Source organism: Pezoporus flaviventris, unplaced genomic scaffold (assembly GCF_033815535.1).
Source record: "Pezoporus flaviventris isolate CSIRO_AGI_PZ_B2104156 unplaced genomic scaffold, CSIRO_AGI_Pfla_v1 ptg000027l, whole genome shotgun sequence".
NCBI lineage: Eukaryota > Metazoa > Chordata > Aves > Psittaciformes > Psittacidae > Pezoporus > Pezoporus flaviventris.
The window spans coordinates 3468229-3487837 of NW_026892575.1; the positions used below are offsets into that span (position 1 = coordinate 3468229).

Sequence of the window (19609 nt, forward strand, 5' to 3'; positions counted from 1 at the left end):
CCACAGAGGCTGTTCATGGAGAAGAAGCTATAGTCTGGCCCTTAAATTTAATTTCCTCTTTAATTCTGAAAAACACAGGAGGCCTATTTTTATTCAAGAAGGGATAAAGAGCTATTTTGAAATATACAGTACAACAGAGACAGAGAGGTTGCCAATGACTGCCTACCAGAATGAACACAAGGCTCTGGGACAAAAGATTTTTGCTTCAGTACTGCACTAATGCTAACAAGTTTCATAACAATGTGTTGATTTAAGGATAAACTACTGTGTGTGAGAGATTTATGTAGAAACCTTCACCCAGGAAACCTTTACTGGCATAAATAAAAGCTTTTCAAGACAGCTGCTACATTGTACTGCATTTTTGCATATGATTTGATGCTGCAAAAATAAACACCAGTAGTATGGATAAAGTAGAAGGATGCAGTTCCAATGTTAAAAATATTGGAAAAGTTGAATGGCACTAATAAAATTGGGTTTCTTTTCTGGGCAGGCATCAAAAATATCAGGTTTGACTGAAACGGGTGTAAAACCAATCACTTCAACTTTAGAATTTTTACTACCAATTTTGGTAAGTACTGTTGCACTAATAATCTGAGAAGTGAGATTTTAATGCATATAAAAGATTTGTGATGTCTGGTGTTCTCTAATTTCCTGCTTCTTATATGACTATGTCTTAGTCATAGTGTTACTAAGACAGGACTTACACAAATAGGGTTGAGTCAGGCCTGGGATTTGGGAAAATTCTAGACCTCTGAACCAGCATTTTTATCTTATGTATTTGTATGTAGGCTTACTACAAATAGTGTCCCTAATCTTATGGTATCTGATGGTTAATCTCCTGGTTGATGGATTTCAAGGCAGGATTTTTCAATATGTTCATATTAAATTAAATGCAACTTTTAAAGTAGGTACTTCACACTCCTAGTTTTGAAATGTATCTTTCAAGCAGCAAATTCTAACGCTAAAAACATAGGCTGCCTTTGAAGAGCCCGTTGGTCTTGGCCTGTAGTCTAATACTCCATAAACCTTTCACGGACTCAGGGAAATTACTTTTTTAATTCCCATCTCTCTTCTGAAGAAAACAGAAGCCAAAGGTAATTAAGAGAAGTTTCTGGATCTTTGTTGATTCCTATAGCATTTCAACCCACATAAATCTGTTGCAAAGTTGACCTTAGGTGGTTTGTTTGGTTTGTTTTTTTGGTGTTTTTTGTTTGTTTGGGTTTCCCCCTTCCCAGAAGGTCTGAACAGATTTTATGTAAATAAAATGGTTTCCCATCAACCTGGGTGCTACCCTGGAGCTTTGTGCCTTTGCAGAATCTCTAAAGTTTAAAAGCATTTTTAGCTGCTAATTCACAGAGTGATAATTTTTGTGTTTGTGTCTTGTTTCCTTTTTCTCTTAGGATGTACCATGAGAGTTCCTGCCTGTGACAGTGGATGAATATCTAGGAAACAGGTGTTCCTGCTGAACTATGGGACTGATTTCTGGAGTTGGTAGGGGATGCAGAAATATCCTTACCACCCATTAAAGCATCCAATTGTCGCAGGGGTGAGCTAATGAACACCAGTAGGATACTCAGACTTCTTACTACATGCTGGATCAAATGTTGTAGCCAAAAATCCAGTCATGCGTAGGAGGCTGTTCTTGAAATTCCCCCTGGGAACTTGAGGGTGAAGAGCGATATAGGTATGCAGGCTTGTGTGAAGCAAGTGTATGTGCTCCTTTATCTTTGTACCAGTGTTGTACTTGTCCTCATAGTCACAATATATTGAGAGGAGAATGTAATAACACAGGTAGATGTTTGCTAAGTGAAGTATACGGGCTTAAAATTTAAAACATGCTAAAGCAACCTGGAATTTGTCCTTTGGCCTACTGCTGCTTGGGAAGTCAACAGCTCTGTATTCTGGAGACTTTCTGGTATTTAAGTGTAGACAAGCCATGCCAAAATACCCAGAACTGGAAAATAATTTGATGTTAGTTTGTTTTCTACAAGTTTTCCTGGGGTGAGACTGGGGTTCTTGGTCTCTTTTGCAGGTAGTGTTCCAGTTGCATTGAATAGAGCAAGGCTTGGAGCTCTAATGTTTAATTTTCTGCGTGAGATCTAGTGGTTAGTTTGAAGACTATTTTGTCCTTGATTTAATTAACATTTAAGCGTTTTATGTACAATGGGACTGGTCCATTGAGCAAGGATTAAGGGTGTACTCCCAGAATTGCCTTTGTCGTGCCAGTTTGGGCATTTTCGTAGGATTCTGGAAGTTTTGGTTTCTTCAAGCAGAATCCCATCTTGCTACAGTCCTAATGGATATGCCAGTCATGGAACAATTACATACAAGATGTCACATCAGGAATACTACAAATCCAGCAATTTGCTTTAATTGCATATGACTAAAATAATAATACTTGGGATGGAGTATTTTCTTTCCCATGAAACAAATTAGGAGCAGTTCTTATTTTGACAAAGAAACACAGAAATTCTACTTATTTTAAGTTAATTCACCATTTTTTCTACTTTTATTTTTGTCATTTGCACAGTAGTTCATAGTCTGTTTCACAGCCCACATAAATGAAAGTATTTCCTTTTACTCCATTGAACTTTGGACCAATACAATTATGTTGTAAAAGCATTTGTTAATCTGTTACTAGAGCCTTTTGATTTTGCTTATATTTTATATTTACTTTTTTACTAATGTTACCTTACACGAGAAAACACTACATAGTTCTTTTTCTATTTGCCTGAATTTACTGAGAGCATTAAAATAGCAAATATTTTTATTGGTTTATTGAGATGCATTTATAATTAATAACACACTGTAACTAAAATTATTTTCACCTAGCTGATAGAGTGGACATATGTGTAACTTTATTTAAATTCATTTTCATGAAGTGATAAGACATGGAATGACCTTGTCTTCTGTCAGAATGAAGAAATCTTTGCCTAGTCATGTTCTGAATAATAGGACGGATTTCAGGTCCACAACACAATGAAAGTAAACCATGTGGCCCGTTCCTTGAGTAGACCACTCCCATGCCTTTTAATGGGACTCAGGAAGCGTGGGTTCTTTTTTTGGTTCTGCTTCTGATTCCCTGAACAATTACAGGCAAATCACCTTATTTCCTTGTACCCCAATTCCCCCATTTGTAGAATAAGGATAATTATGCAAATCTCATTCATAAATAGAATTCTGTTGATAATTGCTGTATTACTAACATATGACAAGTACAGTGCCTCTGTTGTAATCTTAAATTGTTACAACATATTCAAAGAGTTGAATGCTGCTTTTGTAGGAGCAATATTTTGACTTTTGCCACACATAATAATTATAGTGTATTTTGTCTCTCAGGTGAAGTTACAGAGGAAGAAAAGCACCTTACTAGACTCTAATGAAGTACTGGGTTAACTTGATCAAAATGGGTAAGAATCATGAGATTCATGACACACACTACTAGTTTGTGCTGACTCCATAGTGAGTTAGCTCTTTTGTTGATTTCAGTCTTCTGTGAATTCCACTGTAACTGAAAAGGACATCACTCTTTCTTGGTGTTTACAGAAATCCTAATGGAGAGGGTTTGATTGATTGGCTGTCTTAGAACCTAAATGAAGAATACTTACAGATGAATCTAAACCAAAAGAAAACGAGAAGGCTGAAGGAAAAGCAGGTAGTTTTTTTCTGGAGAAAGTTGATGTTTGAAAAGACAAATAACAACAGAATGGAGAACAAGAAGGTTATTTCAGAGTTACAGTTTATAGTCTTAACATGTGTATAATATGCAAACTATGAGGATAGTAAAAGAAATTATTGAAAGTGATTTTGTGGATAAAATTATGTTTCCTTTTACCTTTTCTTGACAGTTGCCATATTTGCAATTATTGACTGTAATAATTCCAATTGAGCTGTTTTGCCTTTGTGATCCTTTACTTTTTTCTTGGATTTGTCTACAAGAGAAGCCTCACTTATTAAACACAGGTACCAGATTTCCCCACTGCTCAGTTTTTTTTTATCATTTCCACATGACTGAAGACAGAATGTAACATCAATCTTGTTTTAATGACATGAAATCAATAAAGACCCAATTTGCAAATAAAACTGTCTTTTGATGTCAAGTGTATCAGCGATGGTACAGAAGTTTTGGTTTGATTTAGATACAGAAATTTCATCTGTGGGGAAGGGAAAAAAAAGAGAAACTAAAGAATGTTCTGCTTTGTAGGTTGGTTTTTCAACAGTTACTGTGTTTCTGACTATTGTGATATACAGTCTGTAACAGTAGTGCTGGAATTAAGACTTCTCTCAAATGTTAGAAAAGTGAGAAACGGTCTCTACTACTCGCACTTTTTTCCTTTTAAATCCAGCAGTAACTCCCCTAAAACAATCAATGTTGGTAACATTAATTATACATTTCCTGTCCTTACCATGGTGCTCTTTATTGTGCTCCAAGCTGTTCTCTGTGCTATCAGTCACTTACAGATCTCTGTTTGCACTAGGTCACAGGCCTTCATTACTAGCAGTGGAGAGAGATTAATTTGTACCAGAGTGATTACAGTGTCCTTTCTAGCTCACTGGCACTTGGAGTGTCAAGAGCAGGTCTTAAACACTGACTTCTTTCTCTGCTATGTCATTTCTTTCTTCTATCTGGATCCCAGGACACTCCAGCTGTCCCAGATGTATTCCTGACCATACTGCTACATCACAGCAGCATTATGCAGCTCCGCAGATCCTACAGGACACTAGGCATCTGTTCACCACTTTTTGAATCTCCCTTCTATGTCTCTGGAATAATTTAAGATTGTACATAGATATAATGTCTTACAGCAGCTCAGTGGCCATCCCTTCTTTTCAACTCATTTTATTGGAAGAAATAAGTTGGGATTTCCTGTGTCTTTTTGCCCAAATTCTGTTGCCAGTCAGAACTCAGAAGGTAGGATTAAACTGTAAACACAACTGCTGTTTCAGTAAGTAGCAATTCCTGCTAAGCATCTGCCCCTCCTCCTTTGTTTTCGCAAAGATCTTTTATGAGGGGAATACAATCTCAAAATAGGCTTGATAGATTTTCATTGCACACACAATTCCCCTGAATCCTGTACCACTCCCTTTCAAAGGAGATAAATAAGCAGCATTGTATGTATATGTACAGAATATAAGCTTATCTTTTAAGTGTATGCAGAGAAGTGCAGTGGTGCTGACTTCTTACGCAGAGGCAGAGTGCTAAAAATAGATCACAGTGGAAAATGTCAAAATATTTTACTCCTATCTATTTAGAGGGGAGTGTTCTGATAACTCTGTATCATCTCAGAGACATCCCAATGTGAGATTAACACATGCTAAAGAGACAGGCAGTTAAAGCCGTCCAAACACTAGCTTCGTAGACTCTAGCTCTAAGTTTTACACACTATAGCTTTATTGAGTTCTCACCAGGGGCTGAGTAAAAAACCAAACTGACCTGTTTCAAATGCAGAGTTCTAAACATTTCTATCATACATACTTGAGGCAAAATGTAATTGTGAGCTCTTATGCAATTATGAGCCTCTAAATGTGCTATTTGTCTCTATTTTTCAGCTGTTGAAATAAAGAAAGGTAGCAGTGCATTTAAATGTAGAGGCAAATGTCATCATATGTCAGGAGGCTTTTTTATTTATCTCTGCATAAATAAATAAATTATTTATTTATGCATTTTTCACTGAGGGTAAACTGCAAAATGTTACCAAAACGTAATGCCAAACAGGATTCAAGAATTCCACTTTTCAGGTATGTAGCACTGTCTCCAGTTTGTCAAAAGAGTGAAAGTTTCCACAGTTGCAGCGCATACAGGTCATGCTTGCAGATCCATACAAAGTATCTACAGGTAAGGCTATAGGGTCCTAAAATCCAATTTCTTTATTATCCTTTTGTAAGTAAAATTGGCAGAGTTTGCAGAAACTGTTTTGCACTTGTAATATTTTTAGAATGGCTTCTTCCCTGGGACTGTGGATTGGATATGGGTTAAGACGTTTTGTAGAATGGGTACTTGGGAGAGCAGTAGTGAGTAGAATGAAGACTGAAGATTAAGGCTTGGAAATAGCCAATGAGGGGGGGATATAATGGGAAAGCAGATGAGAAAGGACAGTTCAGTAAAATCAGGAAAGATCAGGGAGAGAAAAGGAACTGTTTATGGAGATAAAGTCTGCAACATCAAAAGGAGAAAGGAGCAAGCAGAGTTCAAAGCATTGCTTTGTAGCAAAGCATAGCATCGGCATAGTTAACAGCGTGGCTGCCGCAGCGCAGAGCTCAGTACAGAGGGCAGAACTCTCCTGATTAACAAAGCAAGTGCTTAAGGTACGCAGCATGCACTGAACATGTACATCTACCTGTCAACGGTTTGCTCTCTAAGCAGTCCAGTATAAAGTTGACTGGGGTTTACCTATGAGGGCTATAAATCACACCCGTGCAGAAACACTTAGGAAGATCTGGAGTAAAGTACACAAGCATAGCCGTAGTGCACGGGACTACTAGGTGCATAATATAGGTGCTGAACTGCTCTAATGACTGCGGGTCTTCACAGCTCACTTAGCTGAAAACAAATGTGCAAGCAGTAGGTGAATCTATAGAAATGCTGTCTCTGGCAACTGAGAACTCTGATGATATAAAATTGCAAAATGGCCTTTTTGGGGCAAGAGTTGAGCCTTGCCAGAAAAACAAAAAGGGGAACAAGGGCCAAAGCTTACATAAATCTAGCACAATCCCTTAGTTAACATGGGTGGATAATCTCTTTCATTTCTATTCAACTTCCCTCCTTTTTGTATTGCACTCCAATGACAGATGTGAGTTCACACAGAAGCCCATGCATGCTTCTGATTTTTCAGAGGTATTAAATGTATAGTTCCACCCAAACCCTTCAATATTGTTCCCACACTACAAAAACTGAAAAAACTCACCAGTTTAGTATTGCAAAACTCATGTTAGATACCAAACAACCATCCCTGAGCATACAGGACTGAGTGACGGAGTATCCACCCTGCAGGGAAGGCTAAGATTCTTCTAGTATTGTTTTTGTCAAACAATATCCTCCTGTGAGAATAAAAATACCTCAACTTTTAGTTCAGCAAAAGCACATTTTTCAGGAGTATTGATCTGGATTTTGTGGCTATATTGTGTGTTCCTTACATTGAGATACTGATGCCAAAATGAAGTAAATAGGTGTAGTGAAAGTATAGTTCTCTTCCTGATCTCTTTACTGTGTGGTATGAGGAAATCCCAGCTTTATTGTGAAAAATTGCAGTGTTACAGCAGCAGGACAAGTCTCCTGGTGTAGTAGAACGCTCTTTTCAAAGCATTTTAAAGCACACAGTTGATGCCTGAGGTTTTGTGAATGAGAGAAGGAGCACTAGAGAGCCAGTATGAAACCTGTGGGGCCGCTCTGAGAGGCAGGAAGTCTCCCTCTTGCCACATGCAGCGCAATCGTGGTGGATTTCCCCTGGAGGAGTGCCTTACGAGCAGGGCAGTTGTTCTGGATGCCCGCAGTTGGGTTGGCTCGCAGCTTGGGTGTTGCTTTTCCTAATCAGTATTCACCTTGCGTAACAGATACACATACTGGAATATATAAGACAATGCACTGAGAACACAAACGTGACTAGCTTGCAAGATGGCAACTGGAAAGGACGCGTTGCTGCTGTGCTTGATTCTCACCATCCGGGTCACAGTGCTTGTAGCTACTGGTAAGCTGCAAAAGGGCTTTTCCCCGTTGCCTTCTGTAAGGAAATAGAGCAGAGGTGCAGCTTGCTCCCCTAAGAGAACCCCACCTTTAAGCTTGCTCATCTAGGGGAACCCCAGCTTTATCAGAGGAGCTGGGCACTCAACCTCACTGCAGTGAAATTGTCTGAATAGCAAGAGTTCTTAAATAATTTCTGTGATCTGTTTTCAATCGTTTGTCTTATTTGCCTTTTTTTGCAAATAGAAAAATCAAATTCTTGTTCCAAAATCTTGGCTGATGAGACACAGTAGATGACAGATCCAGATTTGTAATTTGGTATTGAGAACTTCCATCTTAAAATGAATCTTGCTTAAATCTTAACAGTATTTGTATATGCCAGATTATTTTCAGTATGTTAGAAGCTTTTTCATTTAGCTGTGTACCCTATATGAAGCATCTGGAATGTATTTTGTGTGCTCACAAATCTTTTCCTAAAAAGGAAATGCCTTTTCTTAATGATAGCAACCTCTTGGACTTTTAACTAACAACTTGGATCAAAAAGGATTAAGATCTATATGCAATTATTAATGTGTGTATGTAGTAAGAAAATACATATACCCAAGATAGATCATACATACAAACCAATCAAAATGAAGGCTGAAATAATGTCAGTTATATTGACTAGAGTTTGTTGAAGCCTTATGCTTGGAAATTAATTGTTAAAGCAAACAAAAGGTGTGTATTTATGTAGCTAAAGCTCTTAGAAATCTGGCAGTTACTCATGAACGGACTGATCATGTGACTTTGTGTTCATATCCTCCAGAGCAGAAAGCAGAGCAACCAGAAGTGGTGACCAAGTACGGGACACTCCGAGGGTACCAATTCAAAGTAGACGCAGCTGAGAAGAGTGTGAATGTTTTTTTGGGAGTTCCTTTTGCTAAGCCCCCTGTTGGACTACTGAGGTTTTCTGAACCCCAGCCACCTGAGCCATGGAAGGGTGTCAGAGATGCCACTTCCTATCCACCAATGTAAGACAGTGACAAAAACATAGATCTTTATTAATATGGAATTCCAGGACACTGATGTACAGGGCAGCGAAAATCCACAAAGATTAATTCCTTGGTGCCACCTGCAACTGTTACAATGAATGCATTTCTAAAGGCATCTTTATAAGCTTCTGGTTTTATTAAAAAATTCTATGTAATGGACATCAATGATGAACTAAAATGGACTGGCACTTTGCCAATAATGTTCTGTTTTGGGAGCATTTGGCCATAACTTAGCAATGTTTATAAACTGTGTACCTTTGGAGCAGAAACAGGAAGAAACTGAGGAACTGTCGGAATGCAATATTAGAATTAAAAAAATGCTGAGACACATGCTTAACAGGACACACAAGAAAGGCTGATCAGTTCTAGTCTATACTGTAAATGTCTTACTCCATTTGTACAGTTATCTCTGTTTCTTGTTGTTTTTTCTTTTATTCAGGTGTCTACAGGATAAAGAAGGACAGCTTTTTTCGAACTATATTACTAATAGAAAAGAAAAAGTTATCCTGCAAGTGTCTGAAGATTGCTTATACCTAAATGTGTATACACCCGTTTCTACAGGAAAACAGGAAAAGCTGCCTGTAAGCAAAATCATTATAAGACCTCTAGCAAAATTATCTTACAGCAAACCTACGACCTGTGCTGTATGCAGACCTAGACGTGCAGTGTGGTAATGGTGATTAACTTACGTGCTTTACCCCAGTAGGTATTTGCTGAGATTTAAGAGACACAAAATCCTATTTTATAAATAAAATGTTATTGATATTTTATTTAGGTAATGATTGATTTCTTCTGAATAATCTGTGAAAAGTCATGGGGCACTGATATAATGTAAGTATTTAATAAAATCAGTGCTATTTTGTAAGATTGCAGGCCTCATATTGAAAGACTTCTATTTGTGAAATGAAATCTGAAAGATTCAGGAGTGAAATAGCACAAAATACTGTATATTGGCTTATATTTAGTTTTTATCACTGAGAGCTCTTATCTGTGCTGGGTTACTTCTGGTTTTGTCTTTTCAGGTCTTTGTATGGATCCATGGAGGTGGATTAGCTCTTGGAGCAGCTTCATCATATGATGGTTCAGCATTAGCAGCATTTGACAATGTGGTAGTTGTAACAATTCAGTACAGATTAAGTATTCTTGGATATTTTAGGTAAGATATTTTATGGTGTTTTTTTGCTAAGTGATTTCCAAGATTATGTGTGCAGAGCCTCTGTGTAGAGACATACGGAATACTTGCTTATGCAAAGAAACTATACATTTCTTAATTACATATGCAACAGTTGGGAATAATTTACAAGTCCCAAATCAGCTTCCAGGTCTGTTCTTGTTCGACTGCTACTCTGATTTCAATGCTTTGTGAGCATTTATTTTTTTAGTTATGTAGAAAAACTCTGTGTAGAGAATGGCAGCTGATTTCTGATACCACAGATTGTAATTTTTCTGCATTTTTCTTGCACTGAGCATTTAAAACAAATCTGTTCTTCCTCTGCAGCACTGGTGATAAGCATGCCCGAGGTAACTGGGGGTATTTAGATCAAGTAGCAGCTCTTCAGTGGATTCAGGAAAATATCATGCATTTTGGAGGTGATCCAGGATCTGTCACTATCGCTGGAGAATCTGCAGGAGGAATCAGCGTTTCTGCTCTTGTAAGTTTGTAGTAATACTGAATTTTAATTACTTGTGGGGAAAAGACACCATCCACTTTCACTTGTAGTACCTGCATGTAAAGTCAGTGAGAGAAAAGGAATTGTTTTGCAGGAAATGACACATCACCTTGGTCTATAATACAACAATATAATACAGCTTCTGAATGATGAAAATGGTATTTTCATACACAAATCTTGTAGTTCAGACCCAAAATGTAACTTCTCATCTGCTAAATAGAATTCAGGGGTGGAGGGGGAAGGATTTCATTGCCAAAACCCCCAAAATTTATCCTGAGAAGTTCTTTACGGGGACGTATCACCAATTTCCTGGTTGCTTTGAGAGCCACTTGTGCAAATGAGGTGAATGGTCATAATAGCTGAACGAAATATGCACGTTGTGACCCAATGATATGTAAAATTTTTATATCAACACTGAGCACATTGGCCAAGAGTTTCTTCTTATCCAGTCTCTCACAATTTGGTACAGATCACATAGTGAAACCAAGGTTCAGAGATACATGTGATAAAAATCCCTGCTGTAAGCTTCTGACCTCTGGCCAATAGCTCTTTATTCCTCTTCTGCAGCACAACCAGACTATCTTGGACACTGTTCTATTTGATCTATATCTGGCTTGCAGTGTAGTTCCATGAAGTCTTGGAAGGAAGCTGCTATGGTAGAGCAAAAGGCAGGCACAAACGTCGTATCATTGACAGTGCTGCCAGAGCCCTTTCCATAACTGAATTATGATCAGAGCCTACAGAATAACAGTGTTACGACATTTGTTTTCAAAATATTTTAAAGGGCAATTCCTCATACTGAAATTTTAAGTCAGTGGTCAGAACACAATGCTTGTCATGCTTGAAATGCTTGTTATTGTTTTTTTTTCACAGATCTTATCTCCCCTAGCAAAGGGCTTGTTCCATAAGGCCATTTCAGAGAGTGGTACTGCAATCAGAGCTTTGTTCACTGACCATCCTGAAGAGGAAGCACAAGTGGGTATTTTGTGATAATTTTAATTATTTTCCCAAATAGTTTTACGTACCTTAAACAGTGTATTCCAAAATATAGAAACAGATTTTTGTCTTGTGACACTACAACCACAGTCATTAAAGACAGTATTTCTGTGCAAATAATTCATATTTAATGATGCCTTGCTTGTCAAATACCCAAATATCCATATATGTCTGAGTGAAAGAGAAAGACTAACAAAGTGATGAGGGAAGGGAGGGAAGAAGTGTGACATGTAAAGGAATACTATAACGTATACTGACTTCAAGAAAAGTTGAGATATAATTTTTGGCTGGAAAACAGCACCAGATTCTGAGCATTATTCTTTTTCCCTGCTATTTGGTGCCTGTTGTGTGCAAATAAACAAGACTTTATTCTGTTTTTTTATATTTGAAAAGAAGAGCTGGTTTCAACCTTTTTTTTCTTTTTTTTTTTTTAATAATTATTATTTAACTGGGAAAAACAAACAAACAAAACTCCCAAGAACCGAGATTTGAAAATCTGGGATATAAAAGAGGCAACATTATAAAAAGCTCTGTTTCTCTAATGATGACTGTTATTCCATCAAAAAGACATCAATAATTGTATAATGTGCTCTTTGTTACCATCTATCTATCGGTTGTATTCTGACTATGCATCCCTCTAACTCCTTTATGTCATCCAGCCTTCTCAGCCCATGTTATTTACCAGAATGACTTTCTCGGTCTATTCGTATATCAAAATACTCTGGAGGGACGTTTTGTCCTGCTCATCCCACAGTGTGAAAGCTTCCTGTTCTCTACGTCTGCAGGGGGAGCATGTGTGGCCTCGATGATCCTTACGCACAAGCTTAGACTTCCCCCTGCTGGATTCTCAGTCGCAGCTTCAAATAGAGTCCCTATTGGAAGTATCTGAAAAAGTTTATTTTTATCGATTGCAGAGTATTGCTGCTGCCTCTGGCTGTGAAAAACCGAGTTCAGCTGCCATAGTTGAATGCTTAAGAGGAAAAACAGAAGAAGAGATAGTACAGGCAATGCTAAAACTGGTATGTGAAATTACACTTTTTGGTTTCAAATGGCATTTCAAATTTTATTGTAACAGAGTATGCTGTTTGGCTGTTGTAATATTAGAATGTGAAGTGACTGTAATATCTGATCTGCTTGACCCTCTCAGGATTTGACAGCTATGCTATGCTATACCTCACCTGAAAAAATGTGAACAGGTTACTTCCCTTTCATTCTGCGTGGACTTTAAGCTACCTGTATTTTGCTGTCATACTGTACCAGGAGAAGGAAAAGAGTGTAGAAAATATCAGTTTCTCCTGGAGAACCTGAAAATTAATTACTATATTATGTCATACTTAAAATTTCTTATCACAATGCTGGAGTTCATGTTCCTTTGCAGTTTCAACACAAAAATTGGTTTTTTTCCCTGACTGTTCCACACATGGAACTAACTAAGAGATGTAAACTGGACATCATCATCTATGTTTTGCAAACATTAAAAGTATGATGTTAATCTTCACTGAATCTTCTGCAGAAAATCTTTCACAGAAAATTTAGAGATAGTTTGAATACTATTAATTATTAGATTTTCAGTTGGCACTTAATTTGTTTTTCTTTGGCACTACAGTAAAAAAAAATTGCTTTTTTTTCCTAGAAGCATAATTAATATATTAATGAAGCTTTGTGGTTTGTGGTGTTTGTTTTTTTTCTTGTCCAGCCTTCCATGTTGATCAGTACATCTATAGATGGCGTGTTTTTTCCAAAGAGTCCCGAGCAATTACTATCTGAAAACGCGATCAATGCAGTCCCATATATAATAGGAGTAAATAATTGTGAATTTGGATATGTAATTCCTATGGTAAGAGACTGATCATGTTGTTATTTATGTATCGTTTTGTTAATACAGGATTATTTTATTAATATAAGATTTTCTAATAAATACTATTCTGTATCATGCAGATGATGAAATTTCCTGCTTACACAGATGGTCTGGATGAAAATGTTGCACGTCAAGTTTTACAGACCTCCTTAGCATTATCATTTAAGGTAAGAGGCCATTTTCAGAATAGCCCAGTGCTGCTTTTTCACTGATCTGGTTTTGTGTTTGTAGTCCTGAAGGAGTACATGTTAGAGAAAAACTTCTCTCAAACAAAGCTGTTTGACAGCGTCCTATCATTGGGCAGTACTGGGAAGCATTTGTGGTGTATTCCTGTCATTCCTGCCATTAGTGATTGAAAATAGACTCTAAATTTCTATCCTAAGTACCTCTCTTCTTAAAAGAGTTCTGTGGAAATCCAGAGGTGATTCAGGTACCTAAGCATAGGCCTCTTGTGACATTTTAGATACCTTAGGTTATAAAACGTGTATGACATGAGATCTATAGAACACACCCTTATGAAGCAGTAGCTGGAGACCAGAAAGGACAACCTGAGATGTTTAAAATGGCTCTGAGAGACCTATGTTCAGGTTTCTTGTGGTTTTGCTTCCCTGTAATGTACATACCTCTCAGCTTTCCAGTTCCCTTGTGCTCTCCTGAAATACTAAGTGCAGAAAAACACATATTAATAGGTAAGAAGGATTTTATAAATGTGGCTAGGATTTGGAATGGATCATTCAGTGTCACAGACAACCATCATGAACTTGGAAAGGCTTGTTTTTTTGAACAAATTATGTCTATCTACAGCAATAAATTAATTTTGTGGAAACCAACAGCATTTCTTATGAGAGTTACTTCCACAGAAGGCAGAACAGGTTACTGTATCTATTTATCAGCATCGCTGACTGATGTTTATCTAAAGATGTTTGAGCTTTAGATCTTGCAAACCTCTTTTCCCTGAGAACATCTATAACTGATAGCTGTGTAACTCCTGATTCTGAGCTTTAAGCCACACTCTGACACAGTTGAGGATTTTCTCTGAAAGTAGTAATGTTTGGGGTTTAGCCAGGGACGTGAAGATGGCACACTCAATTAATGCTGTTAATCTTTATTATATTTGTCATTATTATAAGAAGTATTTTTGTTGTTCATTTCAGGGTGTTGCTTCTGAAGTTGTTGATCGGGTATACAATGAATACATAGGGAATGCAAAAAACCGTGCTGAAGTACGAGATGGCCTTCTTGATGCCTTAGGAGATTCTCTTTTTGTTCTGTCATCCATTGAAGTGGCTAGATACCATAGAGGTATGTCTCTGATTCAGCATCTATTAAAAGAAATGTGTAATTCCAGGGGTGTGTTTTGGACAGTACAAATCACACTTCATTATCCAAAAAAAAAAAATGATAGTGTTTTCATTTTACCAAAACTGCTTGTAATGGAAATTTATTATCTTTTGTGATAGGTATAGTCACCTCTTCCACTAACGCTCTTCTGTATCTTTTCTACTAGATGCTGGCAACCCAGTCTACTTTTATGAATTTCAACATCGACCAAGTTCAGGGGAAGGTGTTATACCAGAGTTTGTAAAAGCAGATCATACAGATGAGATTGCCTTTGTCTTTGGAAAGCCATTCTTGGCTGGTGATGTATCCATTCTTCTAATGTATTCCTTTTAAAACATCATTATTACTCATTTACTTACTGAGAGGCTTTAGAATAGAAATGTTTCTTTTAGAAACACTGGACTCAACATAAACATTTTCTGTCTTTAGTAGTAGCTGCTTTTCATGAAATCATTCATCTGCTGTCCTCCTCTAGAGCGCTGCTCAGGTAGAACTATAGCTCAGAGTAATTAGTAGAACTGATTACAGTCTATTGGAATTTATATAGCTGCTACTCTTTTGATTATTCAGGTTTTAATATTGCTATTTTGTCTCTCACTTTGCAGGGCATGCTACAGAAGAAGAAGAAAAACTTAGCAGAACTATTATGAAATACTGGACTAACTTTGCTAGAAATGGGTGAGAATTGTAATGCTAATTACAGCTCAAGTTTTGTCTGTGCTGCCTGAAATATATGCCTGAAGGAATACTCACATGGTGGTTCCTACAACTGTGATGGAATTTAAGATAAATACTGAAGCAAATTATTTCTATACGTAATGATTTTGAGAAAATCTTCTAAACAAACCTGCAGACCAAAGTAAAAAAAAACAACCACCAAACCTCTGTTATTCCATCTGCAGTGGAGTTTTAGATCCAAAAGTAATGGCAATTATTAAACTTTTGTTATTCCATTAATGAGCAGTTTGATAAAAAACATCCATCTATTAGGTACTAGAATCACATAATCTGAGCTTGTGTTAGTTTTCTGAAATACTCTCAACCAGACAAGACAGAGCACAACTGACAGGCAAATGAAAAGCTAACTTTTCTTTATGTTATTTCCAGAAATCCCAATGGAGAAGGCTTGGTCCATTGGCCTCAGTATGATCTGGATGAAGAATACCTGGAAATAGACCTAACGCAAAAGGCAGCAAAGAAATTGAAAGAACACAGAGTAGATTTTTTTATACAGCTCACAAAAGAAATGAGGAATGAAAAGAGAAAACACACAGATTTATAAAAGTTGTAGAGGGTAGAGATTGTTTACGAAACCTGAAATAAAGTCAAACAAACTTATTTTGTCAGGATGCAGAATTTAATAATCACCTTCTAACTCACTATTATGTAATCTGTTGTCAAGATCACAGGGAAAGGAGAGAATCGAGGGAAATGTCAAATGTTTGTGGGACTAAAAATCACTATTTAATGAAGCAAGCAGAAAAAAAACACGATCATTCAGGCTCAAAAAGACCTTGGTATCTATTTGGTGGATATCAAAACTGAATAATGCTCATGTGAGAAGGGGAAATGAGGGAAAAATTGGCAGACATTGAAATCTGTAAGAAATTATCTATAAAGAATATATCAAAAGTGTCAGACATATGATATATGTTTATTCCCCTCTTCTTCCAGACTAGAATGGTCAGATATCATTCTTACAGACTCTTTGCACTTTCTTTAATTGGAAATAGCTTGTAGGGAGCACAGCATCCATCAAAAGAAACTCAGTCAGATGGGCTTGACATCTCACAAATGAGGACAGAAGATCTCTACTTGTTTTCTAGTTTTGTAAGGTGTTACAAATTAATGTTGCTTTTGATTTTTTGGAACTTCCTTTTCATTCACTTAGCTGATACAGGCTAATTCTAAGAGGTTAAATCACACCCAGGAAGCCGGAAATGTGTCCAGTTTCTTTGTTCAACCTGAAACGTTTCAGATAGGATTTTTCCAGCCTTTTTTTGCAGAACCTGAGTATGGAGGCTCTAGGTTTTTTACAGACTATTCTGTGGTGTGATTATCTGTTCTTGAACCCTTCCTGGCAAAGAGTTCACAAGTCATCGGCTGAAGGCAGGAGGTATTGCTGGCAGGAAAGACACCCACTGAGACAGAGGGGAGAGCAAGTATGATGTTGATCACTGCATGTTGTTAGCTCAGTATTGTTCATGGGCTCACAAAAGGAAGACCTGCTGCTCTGCAAAGTACGCACATGCAGTCTTCCTGACTCTGGCCTTCAGCTGCTGTTCACTGTGACTTAGTTGCTGAAGAAAGTACTGTTCATGAAGGAGTAAAGCACAGTTAATAAAAGAAAATTGTCAGTCTTCTGTTACACTGATTGCAGATAATTCCGTCTACACTACTGTGAAAAACCTGATTCAGCTGCAGTGATTCACTGCTTAAGAGGAAAAAAATATACCAGCAAAAGAGATGGTAATCATAACTCTATTAATGGTTGCTAGTGCTGTACTTTTAAGACAGAATAAATCCTTCTTTAAGATGATAATAACTCAAAGCAAATCCATTGTATCACACTTGCTTGGCTCTTGCAGAACTTCACAACAGTGGACTGGAACAGTAATAATGCACCTGAAGAATGTGAGCAGGTACATTCCCTACCTTGCATTTCAGGGTAGAACTGCATTCATCACAGGAATGTAAACAATTAAGTTTATTTTACCCTTGGAATGGTCATGAACACCAACTAGTTAAAATTGCAAAGATGGAACTGGCAGCTTTGTGCAGCCCATTGTGTCACCTTTGTCGTCAGCAAGGCACTTCCTAGCAGCTGGCTGATTTTCAACAGTGTGTGCAAGAAGGAATGACTTGCATATTGGAGGAAGTAATACAGGATTTCTCAACCCTTTCTAGGAAGTGCAGCCATGAAGAATGCTCTCCTTGTTGCAAATGTAACCTTTTGTTAATAGCTGTTTTATCTGTTGCCATAACCAGTTTTTCCGTATCACTGTGCTGGCTTGTCAGTGCTTTTGGAATCTTACCATGTAATCTGATTTTAACCCTGTTACTCATGCAACTCTAAGACGTTAGAAACTCATTAAGAAGTTACTGTCTGTCTTGAGTGCTATTAAATTCTTAACTGGTACTAAAATTGCATAAGAGAAACTCAGAACAATGCCTGAGAATTAATTACTTTTGGCATTATAAATTATAGCTAAAAATAGGTCACTTGAGTGATTTCTTTAGGTAAATACTAAGAGAGCTGAATTATTTTCTCAAGCAAAACTGACAGATAAGTAATGAAGAGGTATTTTTCTCTCCAGCGTCCTCTCGCTATTGATGCAGTTGTGAACTGCGTATTTCTCCCTAAAAACCCATTGCTGCTGCTGGCTGAAAAAAGTCTCAATGCAGTCTGTAATTAGACATAACAGGACTAACAAACCGCAAATTTGGATTTATGCTTCCAACTGTAAGATACATACAATGCCTTTTATTTGTATGTTGATTTATTAACTATTCAAGCTCATGGGAGCTAACAGAAAACATTCTTTCACCCTGCAGGTGCTGAAATAGAGCACAGAGTCCCTCACAGTGAGAGGCAATTCTAATGTGCTGATTGTTATTTAGTGAGGGTAGGTACTTCAGGCCTCCACTAGTCCCTCTTCCCTCTCCCTCCTCCTCCCTCCCCTCTTCATTTTCTTAGATACAGACGCTGTGGCAGGATTTCCCCATGTACTGCAATGTCCTTGAACTAAGTGCAAAGTGTAGAGGGACATTAAGGTTGTCATTCAGGCTCTACACAGGGTCCATCATTTGGGGGTCTTGGAGGCTGGTTCCCAAAGCTCCAGGAGACTCTTCCCCTTCAAGCTCCTGCAAACCTCTTTCTTCCAAGTGAAGCTGTAAGATGTAACATTGAACCACCAGCAATGAGTTTCAATTACTTCTTTCACTTGTCTATTAGTGTAGTATAATTTCAGGAATTTCAGCATCAACCAAGTGTCCTAGGTTCAGCACTAGCAGTCATTTTTTCTCCTTGTTAGTAGCTGGTGCAGTGCTGTGGTTTTGACTTTCGGCCTGGGAACAACTCTGATAACACCGATGTTTTTAGTTTCTGCTCAGTAGCGTTTACTCTGACCTATGACTTTCTGAGTCTCATGCTCTGCCAGGGAGGAGGGGAAGCTGAGAGGAAGCAGAAACAGGACACCTGACCCAAAATAACTAAAGAGGTATTCCATGCCACAGCACATCATGTCCAGTATATAAACTGGGGGCAGTTACCTGAAAGGGCTAGATCAGTGCTCGGGTCAGGCTGGGTATCAGTTGGTGGGTGGTGAGTGGTTGTATTCTCTTCCCTTGTTATTTCCCATATCATTATTATTATTGGTGGTAGCAGCAGTGGTTTTGTGTTATACCTTAGTTACTGGACTGTTCTTATCTCAACCCGTGGGAGTTACATTATTTCTATTCTCCTCCCCATCCCTCTGGGATCAGGGGAGAGGAAGGGGGGGGGAGTGAGCGAGCGGCTGCATGGCTCTGGGTTACTGGCTGGGCTCAAACAATGACACCAAGTTCAACTTCATGTTCAAAACCCAATTCTGTAAATGCAGATCATGCAGGTGACATTTGCTTTGTGCTTGGGAAGTCCTTCTTGGCAGGTATCTTAGCAGGTATCTGTGATTTGCTAAATCATAGAACCATCATAGAATCCTAGAATGGTTTGGGTTGGAAGGGACCCTAAAGCTCATCCAGTTCAAACTCTGCCACGGGCAGGGACACCTTCCACTAGACCAGGTTGCTCCAAGCCCCGTCTAACCTGGCCTTGAACACTGCCAGGGATGGGGAATCTTTTTGTTTACTCATTTGTATTTGAGCACTGTTAAGGTAAAAGCATTTCTAGTAAAGTAAGAAATTTCAGTACACTGCAAAAACACTGGACTCATGCTCCTTCATTACTTTGTTTAGCTGGAACCAGTGGCAGGACATGCATTGAAGCAAAGCTCCTGTAACACCGCAGTGATTCTTCTACGTCGTTTTCCGCACA

At 38.0% G+C, this 19609-nt stretch overlaps 1 protein-coding gene across 4 annotated transcripts; it reads left to right on the plus strand.

The window, feature by feature from the left end:
* The first annotated feature begins 1454 nt into the window (after positions 1-1454).
* On the plus strand, positions 1455-16445 carry LOC133271968 (fatty acyl-CoA hydrolase precursor, medium chain-like). 4 transcript variants are annotated; one of them, XM_061458515.1, is made up of 14 exons: positions 3340-3410; positions 3547-3655; positions 8484-8688; positions 9149-9290; positions 9732-9865; positions 10208-10361; positions 11253-11354; positions 12290-12394; positions 13072-13212; positions 13314-13400; positions 14388-14535; positions 14741-14872; positions 15180-15252; positions 15682-16445. In XM_061458515.1, coding segments are annotated over exons 3-14 (1395 nt in total). In that variant the 5' UTR covers positions 3340-3410; positions 3547-3655; positions 8484-8686; the 3' UTR covers positions 15857-16445. The 4 variants fall into 4 exon arrangements, with proteins under 4 accessions (XP_061314498.1, XP_061314499.1, XP_061314496.1 ...); XM_061458514.1 differs by lacking the exons at positions 3340-3410; positions 3547-3655 and adding an exon at positions 1455-1491 and having other exon boundaries at positions 8496-8688; XM_061458512.1 differs by lacking the exons at positions 3340-3410; positions 3547-3655 and adding an exon at positions 7536-7685.
* The last annotated feature ends 3164 nt before the right edge of the window (positions 16446-19609 follow it).

Coding starts and splice junctions, on each gene's coding strand:
- LOC133271968 (XM_061458512.1), top strand. CDS start 7,613: ATGGCAACTGGAAAGGACGCGTTGCTGCTGTGCTTGATTCTCACCATC. Junction 9,291..9,731: donor GAAAACAGGAAAAGCTGCCT/GTAAGCAAAATC, acceptor TTGTCTTTTCAG/GTCTTTGTATGGATCCATGG. Junction 13,401..14,387: donor CCTTAGCATTATCATTTAAG/GTAAGAGGCCAT, acceptor TGTTCATTTCAG/GGTGTTGCTTCTGAAGTTGT.